Raw genomic sequence first — 14,031 nt, 5'->3', positions numbered from 1 at the left:
CACTTGGCTAGAGCCGCCTCCTCGATTTGCCTACAGCATTCGACACCGTCAACCACCGGATTCTACTCTCCTCTCTTAGTCAGCTTGTGATCAAAGGAGCAGCACTAAGATGGTTTGAGTCCTACCAATCCGACAGATCCTATCAAGTGGTCTAGCGGAGCTCCCGTTCTTCTCCTCTGCCTTTCTCAATCGGTGTACCGCAGGGCTCGGTACTGGGTCTTCTTCTCTTCTCCAGCTACACCTGTCCATGTCCTCATGAGTATTGATTCTTTAAATAAAGTTTTTTTTTTTTTTTATTACAAAAAAGGTTACTTGAACACAAGGACTGCGATACCGCAACAGTCGATCTGATAACTGACAGGCTACTAAGTGACTAACGGGCGGGTAGCAGATACAGCGTGGGTTCACTGGACAAAGGGATGATTCACGTCCCGGGCGGACGGTGCGAGATTTTATCACGCTCCTCAGAACGGCCCGCAATTTAAAACTTAGGAATTGTTTATTTCTGGAATTTTCCATGTATTATTTTTGGACCACGGTTGACCGCGGGTAACTGAAACCGCAGAAAGGGAACCTGCGGATGAGGGGGTCTACTATACTTTTATTGATGTCTTCTTTCTTTCAATATCCAAGTTAAATTCGGATGCCAAAGAAACCATTAGGGAAAAATGTAATCCTTACAAAAGATGTTTTGGGGGGGCAGGTACCTTCCGAGGGAGGGAGGGAGGGATGCGTCTGAAATTCCTCTTAAACTGGATTGTCTCATACTCTCCCAGTCATGTAACCGACTGGCAGCGCCAATCCACCATCCTCAGCAACGCTTTGTTTGTCTTTGGTTGGCCCTTCTGATGCGCCAGTTGGTGAAGTCCTGGTCCAACACCGGGCCGAATGGCGAGACGCGGCCCGCTCATTACAGCTATGCTGTAAAGTGGAGTAAGACCACGGTGGCCGGGGTCGAGGTAGAGACCCTCCTCAAGCACGAGGCCTTGTATAAAGCCCTGATCAAGAGGAGAGGAACTCAAGTTCTTCTAAGGCTCGAGGAAGGCATATGGGCCAGGATTCAGCCAAAGGAGCTTGACCACCATCTGCAAGATTTGAACTGGCGTTGTTTACAAAGCAAGTTGCTGGTCAAAGTGGTCCTGTACAGGCACAAACTGACCAGCCAACCGCTTTGCCCGCCACTCCAGTGTGGCAAGAGCGAAACTGTCGCGCATGCCTTTTGAGACTGCAGAAAGGTGTGGGAGGTCCTTTTAGTGGATAGTCTTTTGGTGACCCGCCTGTGCAGGAGGATCGATCCGCAGATGGCCTTGACGTATGGCAAAGTTTTGAGGGGACGGAACCTTGGAGCTCAGAAGGCAGCAGCCACCCAGACATGGCTGGTGATCAGCGTAGCCAAGCAAATGCTTTGGAACGCAAGAACCCAGCTGGTCCAGACAGGGGTGGACTTGGGCATCCAGGGTGTGTATCATAAAATCCGGGCAAAACTAACGTTTAGAATGGACATGGATGTCACACAATGGGGTTTCTTTGAAGCCAAAGAGAGATAGAAGGGTCTCTTTTGGCTGTAACTCCACAGGTTTGTGGCAGCTCCTCCATCCTTGGGTGAGTAAGACACATCCTTCGGCACTTACAAAACACTGCAACCCCTATTTTTGGTGAAGTGTTGTCATCTGTAGCGTGTTATGCGTTTGATATTAGGTGTAGTGTTTTCCGAGGGGCGCGGTGGCACAGTGGGCTTGGCCAGGTCCTGCTCTCTGGCAGGTCTGGGATTCAAGTCCTGCTTGGGGTGCCTCGCGACAGACTGGCGTCCCATCCTGGGTGTGTCCTCTCCCCCTCCAGCCTTGCAATCTGAGTTGCCGGGTTAGGCTCTGGTTTGCCGCAACTGTTCTTGTGACAAGTGGTTTTTGTGTGTGTGTTTTCTTATTTCTTTTAAGGCACTTAATTTAATTGCACATTTTTTAATAATTTATAGCACAGCGGGTTTGGCCAGGGCCCGCTGTGTGGCAGGTCTGAGGTTCGAGTTCTGCTTGGGGTGCCTTGCGGCAGACTGGCGTCCTGTCTGGAGTGTGTCCCCTTCGCCTTGAGCTCTGCACCCCGTGTTGCCGGGTTAGGCTCCGGTTCGCCTCAACCCCGCTCGGGACAAGTGGTTGTAAACATTGTGTCTATGAGATTATGAATTTTTTTTTTTTGTCCTGGTACATCCATTCTGATCCATTTTCATCTGGTGTCTGGAATCAGGGATTCTCAACCTTTTCCCCTCACACCTAACCTGAGAGCAAACTTTATCCCTCCAGTCCTTCCCCAAATTCATGACCCAGTTGCAGAGAATTTTCTGAGAAGTATTACGCTTCCGCTTTGCCCTTTTGCACCTGTCCTGGGGAGGCAGGCACAATCCACAGGTTAAGATCCCCTAGTTTAAACCCATTTTTCCATGTGATCACACAGCCCCCCATCTGCCTGTGAGATGTTGTGTATGAAATATTTTGAAAAGTAATTTTGTAGACTGTTATTTGTCTGGGTGGAAAAGAAAGTTTTTTTTTTACTAAAATGACGGGTTTCTTGTTAATGACACTGCTCTGGAGGATGACACACAATGAAAGATCCTGATTCAGAATGACCATAGTGCCATAATGTCACATCCCACGGGGTCACTGCCCCTCCTGGTCAGAGGCGGCGCCACTCAGTGCCGCTAGCTAACGCTCACCTATCACCTCACAGTCTCGTAGGACATGGAGGTATAAAAGGAGCCAGCGGAGCAGAACTAGTCGCGGATTCTTAATCAGCAGTTCTCTTGTGCTTCGTTGGCGATTGGTAGTCTCTTGTTCCCTCAGTTTGTTTTCTAGGTGTGCATGTTCCAGTCCCGAGTGCCCGTCCCGTCAGTTCCTGCCTCTTGTTCTTCAGTCCTGGTCCATCGTTCCTGTCCGGTATTTCGTCACGTCTCAGGGTTGCGGTCAGACTCACAGATTAGCGTTTCACTGTTCACCGTAGTTCCAACACCGTGTGTGTTTCCTGGTCTCGTGTTTCTTGTTTCACTTCCACCGAGTGTCTTACAATACTCACCGTACACGTCTAACCTCACACTGCACGTGAAGTCATTATATATTTCGTCTGTGTTTGGACGTAATAGCAACGCGCGTCCGTGTCGGACTCCCGTCCGGACGCTACAGAAGAATCCGCCTGCTAATATGACTTCAGCGGAATGGCGTGAGCTGGCGGATCTGACAGAGGCGAACCAAGAACGGCTCCTGGTTTGCGCAAACGCCGCTAGCCGCCTCACAGATCAGTTGGAGCAGTTGACACGACTCCTCAGTCACGGTGGGCGGGGCGCCGATCCGACCAGTTCGCAAACGCATGATGATTGGCGGACATGTCTTTTTGATCGTCTTTATGCTTCCTCGGGTCCTCGCGCGGAGCCCACGAGCCCTGTGCAGACCAATGGGATCAGCGCTACTGAGCAGCTGTCCGTTCCCTTCCCGGAGGCTTTGCAAGGTAGTAGAGGTGAGAACCAGAATTACACAGAATACTCAATCTCCAGTCCAGCCTCTCTGTTCCCAGGGCCCTACTCTCCAGAGTCACCCCCTAGCCCAGACAGAAAGACAGAGAGACAGTTCTTCCCCAGCACCAAGAGTTTTCAGGTGCGTTCCAGGTCTCCAGTGGAGAAGACATCCAGCCCCCGATTGTCAAGACCACTCTCTCAGGAGTTCTCGCCGGATTACCGGAGCAACTCCAGGTCCAGCCGGACCCCGACGCCGCCAGGGCAGCAGGTGCCCTACAGCCCTGTGGACAGTGAGCCGGCTCAAGCACGCAACCTTGTCAGCTGTGCAGGGCTCGAAGAACAGTGCGTCAGACAGGGAATAATACGACTCAGTAACGGGCGTTTGACAGAGGAGGAAAGGAGGCGCCGTTTTCTGCAACGCTTGTGCTTTTACTGTGGAGCTGCGGATCACGTTCAGGTTTCCTGTCCAGTGCGGCCACCCCGTGGACCCCAACGGACCGACTTACTGGTGAGTGATGTATCTCTCCATACCTCCCTGTTGAGATTACCAGTTACAGTATCCTGGGGTTTCCAGCAGCAGCAGACGGAAGCTATGGTAGACAGCGGCGCTGCAGGGAATTTCATGGATCATGATATGGCCGCGTCCTGGGGCTTGCCCTGTGCCCGATGCCCAAAACCCCTGGCTATTAAAGCTATTGATGGCGCTCCAATCGGGTCGGGGCGTGTAGAACAGCGCACAGAGCCCGTTACTATGCAGGTAGGGCCACTCCATAAGGAACAGATATGGTTCTATCTGATTAAGTCCCCTGATAACCCCGTTATTTTGGGATATCCATGGTTATGCACCCATGACCCTATTATCTCTTGGAGTGAGGGGAAACTGCTGTCTTGGGGACAGCAGTGTCCCAAACACCTGGAGACGTCTTGTAACTCCACATCCATAGAGAGCCCTAATGCAGATCTTCCCCTGCAGCTTCCAAGGGAGTATGCAGATCTAGTGGCGGTGTTTAGTAAACACAAGGCTGCAGAACTGCCTCCTCATAGACCTTGGGATTGTGCTATAGATCTTTTTTCGGGCACTACACCCCCTAGGGGGCGGGTATACCCTCTTTCGCAACCTGAACATCAGGCAATGGAGGCTTATATAACGGAGGCACTAGAAGCCGGATTCATCCGGCCGTCTACCTCTCCAGCTTCCGCTGGCTTTTTCTTTGTTGAGAAAAAGGACGGGGGTTTGCGCCCCTGTATTGATTATCGGGGGCTAAATGCCATTACTGTGAAGTACCCGCACCCCTTGCCTCTTATCACGTCGGCCCTCGAACAGGTTTCCGGTGCTACCATCTTTACTAAACTGGACCTTAGGAGCGCATATAACCTGATTCGCGTTAGGGAAGGGGATGAGTGGAAGACCGCTTTTAGCACCGCCCTCGGCCATTATGAGTACCTGGTCATGCCTTTTGGCCTGGCGAATGCACCTTCCGTATTCCAGGCTTTTGTTAATGAAGTACTCAGAGAACTAATTAATCGCTCAGTATTAGTGTATCTGGATGATATCCTGATCTTTTCTCGGTCCCGTGAGGAGCATATTGGACATGTCAGGGAGGTGTTGCAAAAGCTGGCAGCACATAAGCTGTACGTGAAAGGAGAGAAGTGCCAGTTCCATGTGCACTCTGTGGATTTCCTGGGGTACATCCTAACACCCAACGGGGTCACGATGGATCCACAGAAGGTCTCGGCAGTTCTGTCATGGCCCCAGCCAAAGACAGTAAAGGACCTGCAACGGTTCCTAGGTTTTGCGAATTTCTATAGGCGCTTCATAAGGAACTTCAGTTCCGTTGCAGCCCCGTTGACTGCTCTGTTAAAAGGAGCCCCTAGGCGCCTGACCTGGACTCCTGAGGCGAGTCAGGCCTTTGAAGACCTAAAGAAGCGTTTTACTTCTGCCCCAATCCTGAAGCACCCTGATCCCAAACTGCCCTTTATTGTGGAGGTTGATGCATCTGAGGCCGGGGTAGGGGCAGTGCTCTCACAGCGCCAGGGAAGTCCCCTGAAGCTCTATCCATGTGCGTATTTCTCACACAAGATGTCGCCTACTGAACAGAATTATGATGTAGGAAACAGGGAGCTCTTAGCCATAAAGATGGCCTTAGAAGAGTGGAGACATTGGTTAGAGGGGGCTACGCACCCATTCTTAGTGTTAACTGATCACCGGAACCTGGAGTATCTGCAGAAGGCAAAGAGGCTCAATTCCAGACAGGCGCGGTGGGCCATGTTCTTCACCAGGTTCCGTTTCACGGTGACCTATCGCCCTGGCTCCAAGAACGGCAAGGCCGATGCCCTGTCCCGTTTGTTCGAGGTATCGCCTCAGCTCTCCCCACCAGACACCATCTTGTCCCCGACGCAGTTTGTGGCTCCTATCCGTTGGGCTTTATTGGACGATATCCAAGCAGCCCAACGTCAAGAACCCGGTCCCAACGAGCAGCCCCAAGACAAAGAATACGTCCCGTCCACTGTTCGGTCCGAGCTCCTACACTGGGCCCATGATGGTCCAAGTACAGGACACCCAGGGGTCAACCGAACCTTGAAGCTTCTCGCTGAACGCTTCTGGTGGCCATCCATGAAACAGGACGTACGAGACTTCGTCCTTGCCTGCACCACATGTGCCCAGGCCAAGGTCCCACGGCAGCTGCCAGCAGGGCTTTTAGAGCCACTCCCGATTCCCAACCGTCCATGGTCCCATATAGCGGTGGACTTCCTTACTGATCTTCCGTGTTCTGATGGAAACACCACCATATTGGTCGTCATAGATCGCTTTTCCAAGGCCTGTCGACTGATTCCTCTGAAAGGTCTACCTACAGCCCTGGAGACCGCGGAACTGCTGTTCCAACATGTCTTCCGGCTGTATGGCCTGCCAGAGGATGTCGTCTCGGACAGGGGACCCCAGTTCACCTCAAGAGTCTGGACGGCCTTCTTTGCCCGCTTAGGAGTCTCAGTCAGCCTCTCCTCTGGTTATCATCCACAGTCTAATGGGCAAGTGGAACGCCTCAACCAGGAGGTTGGACGTTACCTGCGGAGTTACTGTGCTCAGAATCAAGCGGATTGGAGCAGATACCTCCCCTGGGCAGAGTACGCCCAGAACTCCCTGGTCCATTCGTCCACAAACTTAACTCCTTTCCAGTGTGTGCTCGGTTACCAGCCTCCGCTGTTCCCGTGGACGATGGAGACCAGTGGGTTGCCAGCTGTGGACGACTGGTACAAGAGGAGTGAGTCGGTGTGGGAATCCGCACATGTCCGTCTCCAGGAGGTGGTATCCCACCAAAAGGAGAAGGCCGACAAAAGGCGTAGGACTGTATTGTACCAGCCAGGGCAGAGAGTATGGTTGTCCACCCAGGATCTCAAACTGCATTTGCCCTCGAGGAAGCTTGCCCCCCGTTTCATCGGCCCCTTCAAGATCCTGAAGAGGATCAACCCGGTTTCTTACCGTCTTCAGTTGCCCTCGCATTATCGTATCTGTCCCACGTTTCATGTTTCGCGCCTCAAGCCCCATTGTGTTTCCGCCCTGCAGAGCCCAGCAGTTGCTCCACCTCCACCGTTGGATGTGGATGGTTCTCCTGCCTACTCCGTCAGGGCCCTCTTGGACTCCAAACGGAGACGGGGTACGCTGTACTATCTGGTCGACTGGGAGGGCTATGGGCCGGAGGAGCAGTCTTGGGTACCAGCACGGGACATCTTGGACCCAGCTCTTATTGAGGACTTCCATGAGTGTCATCCAGATCGGCCTGCTCCGCGACGGCGGGGGCGACCGCCTACCCGCCGGCGTTCTGCGGCTGGAGCCGCCCCTGGAGGGGGGGGTACTGTCACATCCCACGGGGTCACTGCCCCTCCTGGTCAGAGGCGGCGCCACTCAGTGCCGCTAGCTAACGCTCACCTATCACCTCACAGTCTCGTAGGACATGGAGGTATAAAAGGAGCCAGCGGAGCAGAACTAGTCGCGGATTCTTAATCAGCAGTTCTCTTGTGCTTCGTTGGCGATTGGTAGTCTCTTGTTCCCTCAGTTTGTTTTCTAGGTGTGCATGTTCCAGTCCCGAGTGCCCGTCCCGTCAGTTCCTGCCTCTTGTTCTTCAGTCCTGGTCCATCGTTCCTGTCCGGTATTTCGTCACGTCTCAGGGTTGCGGTCAGACTCACAGATTAGCGTTTCACTGTTCACCGTAGTTCCAACACCGTGTGTGTTTCCTGGTCTCGTGTTTCTTGTTTCACTTCCACCGAGTGTCTTACAATACTCACCGTACACGTCTAACCTCACACTGCACGTGAAGTCATTATATATTTCGTCTGTGTTTGGACGTAATAGCAACGCGCGTCCGTGTCGGACTCCCGTCCGGACGCTACACATAACAGTATGTAACGACCTGTGTTACTGTTTCGAGCGGGAAGAGCGTTTATTGTAACTGGTTCGATTTGGGTGACGTACGGGGAGTATAACAGGGTGATTGTGTCTGCCAGGGAAAGAAAGAGAAGAGAGCCTGGGGGCACTAAGCAGGCTGGGAAGGCTGGCTAGACGGGTCCCGGAGGAAACAGGGTCCTCGGACCGAGAGCGTTATTTCCCTGTATGCCAGTGTTCAATAAAACGTTTGAAATGAACGCTGCCTCTCAGCATCCTTCTTCCCCCCAACCAAACCCACGGCGCTGCGCACCACGAGTATAATTTCTATGCATAATTTGTTACCTTGAGTTTTTAAAGTAATAATTAATAACAGTGCTGCTGTAAATGGTTAAGGAAAATCAAGGCTGAAATCCAGTTAAACAGACAGATACTACAGTAACTTAAGGCCAAAGGCCCAGGAAGCGATCTGTTTTCAGATGTTGAGCAATTTTTCAATACCTGCTGCTGTGAAAGCAGCATAGGAAGGGTGACAAAACGAAGTCTGAATATAATTCAAATTTCAGGCAAAGTCTGAGCTATTGCTCAGTGCCTGTGAGTGAAAATAACCCAGCAAAACGTACATTAACTTTAGCTATGGTTTTAATGCCTGACTGGAATAAGTAAACCGATGGGTTTTTTTATGTAACCATAAATAGGTTAAAAGTCAACTCTCTAATAAAAGGAGCCACGTGATAAAATACTGCGTTGCGATTGGCCGAGCTTTCATTGGCTCCATCTCTTCCAGCCAATGAAAGCGGGGCGGAGGAGAGCTCGGTGTTCTTACGTCTAAGATTCAACAATGGTTTTCTTCAAGGTACGTTTAATATACACAATTTAGTATTTTGACTTACTTTTTAGTTTATCCAAAGAGTACTGCCTTGCAGTTGCTTTAGCTTGTGCTTCACACGAGTGCGTGTGTCTTATATCGCTATTTTTTTCCTGTGTCGTCGTCAGCCAGTTTCCTGAAGCTATTTTCGGTCCGTATTGTTTTGATTCACTTTGTTGTCGCTTTAATTTATTACATACATTATGGCTTATTTTTCACGGCAGCATTCTGTTCATACGAAAGTGTTTTTGTTGTTGCGATAATTCTTGTTTTTGGAGATAGCTTGGGCAACGTTTCACAAAGTAAACTCGTGATTAATCATTAATGATTTTCGTAGAAGTAAAAAGTAAAACACTCTCGCTACTTCACTATTCTACTAATTTTTCTTTTTAATATTTAAATGCTTGTCCAGCCAGACGTATTACTAGAGTCTTCTATTCACTGCGACCTGCTGGTGGTGCGAGATTTTGGCGCTTACGAACAAAGTTGTGCCAGTTATGTTCCCAGGTCGAGGAGACAGTTCTGAACATTCTTATTTACCTGATGGCTTTTCCAAGGTGGCCTTACACACTGTTAGGTGGTCTTAGATATGCAACTTTATCATGGTGATTTACCCATTTATACAACAACAAGGCATGCTTTCTGTGTCGGTTCATGGTAAGCGCCATAGGCTAAGGGTACAGCAGCAGCAGCAGCAGCAGCAATGGGTTCTGAACCTGCAACCTCCAGATCGTAAGGCTGTGTAGTGTCTTTCACTGCTACATCACCTGCTGTAGGTGTTAAGGGCGTCCGTTCAGACTGGACTGAGGTTCCAGGGTACCAGTGCCAGGGCAGCCACCAGTACCCTGAAAACAGCGCAGGGAGGATTTAGGTTTGGTGAGTCCCGTCCCCATCCTCCCAACCCCCCCATGTTCTGTAGCATCACGTTAGTAATAATTTCGAAGGCTCATATGAAATGTCCCTTCAGAGCTTACAGACCAACAAAAGGAGTTCCAGGAAGTGGCAAGAAAGTTTGCCAGGGAAGAAATCATTCCTGCTGCACCAAGCTATGACAAAAGTGGCGAAGTGAGTTTTTCTTTCCTCCACCCCCCCCATTTACATTTATAATTTTTTTTTTTTTTTAATTTTTAACAGACACTTCTGTTAGTGTTACTAAAACTGGTTTGTCCGCTAAACAGCTCTTTGTTGTAAAATCACTTCCTAGTATCCGGTTGCACTCATCAAGAGGGCTTGGGAGCTTGGTCTAATAAATAGCCACATTCCCGAAAGCTGCGGTATGTTTTTGCTCAGTTTTTAGCTGCATACTTTTGATAGATCACACTTGTATTTCATAGGTTGTGACGAACAAGTGGTGATTTCTGTAGTTAGTGTGTATCTTGGCTTGTTTCTAGGTGGAATGGGCCTGGGTATATTTGATGCCTGCCTCATAACAGAAGAACTGGCCTATGGCTGCACTGGAGTCCAGACAGCGATTGAAGCAAATTCTCTGGGGGTACAGATATAAAAATTGTTTTATTACATCAGTTGAAATTTATGCTAGCAAGGCTGATCTGAAACAATGTAACACGGAAGTAATAGCTTACTGGGCAGCAAGACTGGATTGGTCAGTTATGATAGAAGCATAAAATGTTGATGGAAATGTCATTTGAAAGGCCACCGTGTCAAAGTTTGTTTGTAAACGGTTTACTTTTCTTATGAACTGCGTAACACATGGTTTGCGGAGGTAATGGCATATTTAATTTTTCATAATGTGAACACTTCAATTACAGCAAATGCCAGTCATTATAGCAGGCAATGACATGCAAAAGAAGAAATACCTGGGAAGAATGACAGAAGAACCTCTGATGTGTGTAAGTTTTCCAGACATATCTGATGATTAGGTGTATTTATTTGTACCATAAGTAGTTGTTGTCTATATTGAAGTCCTAGCCAAAAGAACCCTGTTATGGTTGACCATTAACCACAGGTTTTCTTTGGTTAAATTCCTTGGATGATGATGATTGCCTGACACAGTTCCAGTATTTGGAGGAAAATGGGATTATTGAACTTTGTTTGACAGGCATACTGTGTGACAGAGCCAGGTGCGGGCTCTGATGTGGCTGGGATCAAAACCCGTGCCGAGAAAAAGGGCGACGAGTATGTTGTTAACGGGCAAAAGATGTGGATTACAAATGGAGGGAAAGCCAACTGGTAAGAGGGTAACCTTGACTTTGTTATGGGTGAAGTATATAGCAGCAAAAGATGCTCAGAATCTGCTATTGTTATAACAGTTTGGATCTCGTCTACATTTAAATAGTGGCGGATGACATCAGCTAAGCATGCACCTTTTTTTTATTATTATTATTATTAAGAGAATAGAAATGAGTCATCTACTGTACATTGTAACACTCTGAAACTCCCAGAGCTCAGATGTAAAGTTTTCTAATGGAAAAAAGTTTGGCCCCTCCATTATGTACATATTTGTGGAGGGAACTTCTGATATAGACTGCAGCATTGTGTTACTGTGTATGTAATCATATTGCATTCTGTAACTTCAAAAAGAGAATTTGGGTTGTAGTTTGACTGGAATGAAGACGGGGGGGGGTAAATAACTTTTTGTTGTGTTTTTTAATAATTCTGTGAACACCATTCCAGTAAGGTTGAAGCATCTTGTTGCAGGTATTTTCTCTTGGCACGAACAGATCCTGATCCCAAGTGCCCTGCTAGCAAGGCATTCACCGGCTTTATCGTGGATGCTGACACCCCAGGAGTTCAAATGGGCAGAAAGGTGTCCAGTTTGTATTGTTTCAGCTGATGGAAGTTTTAGAATTGTTAAAGCGTTACTGATGCAGTCACAGACATTCCAAAGGTCATGCACATCGATGCCAGCAATGGCACGTGCTTGTTTTTGCCTCCCTTATCAGGAAATGAATATGGGCCAGAGGTGTTCAGACACCCGGGGAATCACTTTCGAGGATGTCAGAATACCAAAAGAGAATGTTCTGATTGGTGAAGGTGCTGGATTTAAAATAGCCATGGGTGCTTTCGATAAAACCCGTCCACCGGTGAGTCGTATTTATTTACAGTGTGGTGATCTGTCTGAGATGATGTCAATAAAGTGTGTAGTTTTTCACTTTTCTGAAAACATCATCAGTATTTCTGGAACAAAATCATTTTTATTTTAATCAGAATGGTGTTTCGTTAAGACAGACTGTTGCATTTATGACTTTGAACAGGTGGCTGCAGGGGCAACAGGGCTAGCACAGAGAGCACTTGATGAAGCAACAAAATATTCCCTGGAGAGGAAGACCTTTGGAAGGTTAATCTCAGATGTAAGGGAAGTGTGTGTGTGTGTGTGTGTGTGTGTGTGTGTGTGTGTGTGTGTGTGTGTGTGTGTGTGTGTGTGTGTGTGAAAGAAATGTGGTCTGACTAAATTTGCAAAAATTAGTGTTGGATGCATTGTTGTTTGTGTGTGTGTGCATGTGACTGTAACTGTTAAAACTGTCAGCATTAGCATTCATAAAGGTCAATGTGTCTCTCGCATTCAGCACCAGGCAGTTGCATTCTTGCTGGCAGAGATGGCAATAAAAGTGGAGCTGGCCAGGCTGGCTTACCAGCGGGCTGCATGGGAGGTGGACGAGGGCCGCAGGAACACATACTATGCTTCCATTGCCAAAGCTTTTGCTGGTGATATTGCCAATCAAGTTGCCAGTGATGCTGTTCAAGTCTTTGGTGGAAATGGGTACAACAGTGAATATCCAGTGGAGAAGTTGATGAGGGATGCAAAAATCTACCAGGTCAGTTCAGGGGAAACCATTACTCTGCTATTAACAACTTCAGGGAAATGTTTGTAGAATGGAAATGCTCATTTTTCAGTAGTTAACATTTTAGTTAGCAGATGTTTTCATCACAAGCCACTTACAAGTTTAAGATCTAAACCTATTTGAGGCAAAAATGTACACTGCATTTCATCAGCCTACTGGCTCCCAGGCCTGTTTATTTTTGCTCTGTTAAATTGACATTTATTAATTTATCAGATGCTTTTCCCCAAAGCGACTTCCAGTGAACACTGTGTAGTGTCATCAGCTCATACCTTTTTCAACCATGATAACTTGCACTGCTTACAATGAATCACTCATCCATACACCAGTGAAACAGTATTTAACCATGGTATTGTATTAACATTGTCTTCTCTTGTTTTAGATCTATGAGGGCACTGCTCAGATCCAACGATTGATCATTTCACGTGAACATCTTGTGAAATTCAAGAACTGAAATGAAAACAAACCACCTTCACTGGATAACTTCGTGATCAACATTTATCTTACTATGCTAAATATGAATGGTTTTTGTGAATGCTGTTCAGACTTCTCATATACAATGAATTGTTACCTTGTATTGTATTCACGTACATGACTATGTAAAGTGCTGGGGTTACGTGCCTGCTCCTGTCATAGATCAGCAAAGGCGGGTTATTTCAGCATAGTCTCATTCTTAGTAACATTGGGCTGACTCAAAACAGTGCCAGAGCCCATCTGTAAATGTTTGCCTGACTTAAGACTGGTGAATGCAGCATTGCACTTCTCGCATCAGTGTGCCTTGTTCTTTTGAAAATTTCAGAATGTTATTTTGTCAAAATAGCATTTTTAAAGAAATGGAAAAATACTGAGGGAGTTCTGTTTTCTAATGCTAAATACCTCAACAAGTAACATCTTGAAAGAGGAGAAATGGTGTTTTATTGTCTCATTCATTAAAAAGAGAAGAGGTGCCTTTATTAAGGACAGGTAACCCAACATCTCGGACCGAGGTTGTGTGTGTGTGTGTGTGTGTGTGTAGCCGAGGAGGAGGGGTTTTTCCCTGCTGCCTGCCACCTCAAGCGGGTTACCCACTGCCTAAAAGACATCACCAGCGTCTGAGGGTACGATTCGGGCTGGTAAGATCGTGCGTCAGTTAGGGAACATCACCTAACTTATAAACAGCAGGTGTGATGCAATTGAGAGGCATCTTTCCGACTTGAATGAGAAAGTGGAAGCTGTTGTTACTGACCTCAAGGCTCTCGCTGAGAGTTTCTAACCTCAAGCAGCATGTTAAAAGAGTGGAGCAGCCTGTCAGATTTGTGCAGAGGAGAATGGAGGATCTTGAAAGTTGCATGAGAAGGTGGAATTTGAAACTGGTGGGAGTTCCAGAACTTTCTGAAAAGAACGTTCATCTTCAAGTGATAAAGATTTGCCAGAATGTCAACCCAGCAAGAAGTTTTTTTTTTTTTTTTTTTTTGATGCTGTTAACACAGCATGTCGCCTTGGCAAGAAC

At 47.8% G+C, this 14,031-nt stretch overlaps 1 protein-coding gene across 1 annotated transcript; it reads left to right on the top strand.

Moving 5' to 3' along the window:
• Positions 1–8,654: 8,654 nt before the first annotated feature.
• acadm (acyl-CoA dehydrogenase medium chain) lies at positions 8,655–13,383 on the top strand. The gene is made up of 12 exons (XM_029249980.1): positions 8,655–8,730; positions 9,519–9,618; positions 9,710–9,807; positions 9,947–10,016; positions 10,134–10,234; positions 10,512–10,592; positions 10,802–10,932; positions 11,401–11,509; positions 11,646–11,786; positions 11,958–12,053; positions 12,270–12,518; positions 12,925–13,383. The coding sequence occupies exons 1-12, from the start codon at positions 8,716–8,718 to the stop codon at positions 12,994–12,996; spliced, it is 1,263 nt and encodes a 420-aa protein (XP_029105813.1). The 5' UTR covers positions 8,655–8,715; the 3' UTR covers positions 12,997–13,383.
• The last annotated feature ends 648 nt before the right edge of the window (positions 13,384–14,031 follow it).

This window comes from Scleropages formosus, chromosome 3 (assembly GCF_900964775.1).
Source record: "Scleropages formosus chromosome 3, fSclFor1.1, whole genome shotgun sequence".
NCBI classification, from domain to species: Eukaryota; Metazoa; Chordata; class Actinopteri; order Osteoglossiformes; family Osteoglossidae; genus Scleropages; species Scleropages formosus.
Note: the sequence above shows the minus strand (reverse complement) of the source record. Positions and strands in the feature narration are given on the sequence as shown.

Bases quoted from the DNA above. Each gene is read 5' to 3' on its own strand.
- acadm (XM_029249980.1), top strand. The intron at 9,808-9,946 runs GTGAGTTTTTCT...ATCACTTCCTAG, and splicing joins GCTATGACAAAAGTGGCGAA to TATCCGGTTGCACTCATCAA. The intron at 11,510-11,645 runs GTGTCCAGTTTG...CTCCCTTATCAG, and splicing joins GAGTTCAAATGGGCAGAAAG to GAAATGAATATGGGCCAGAG.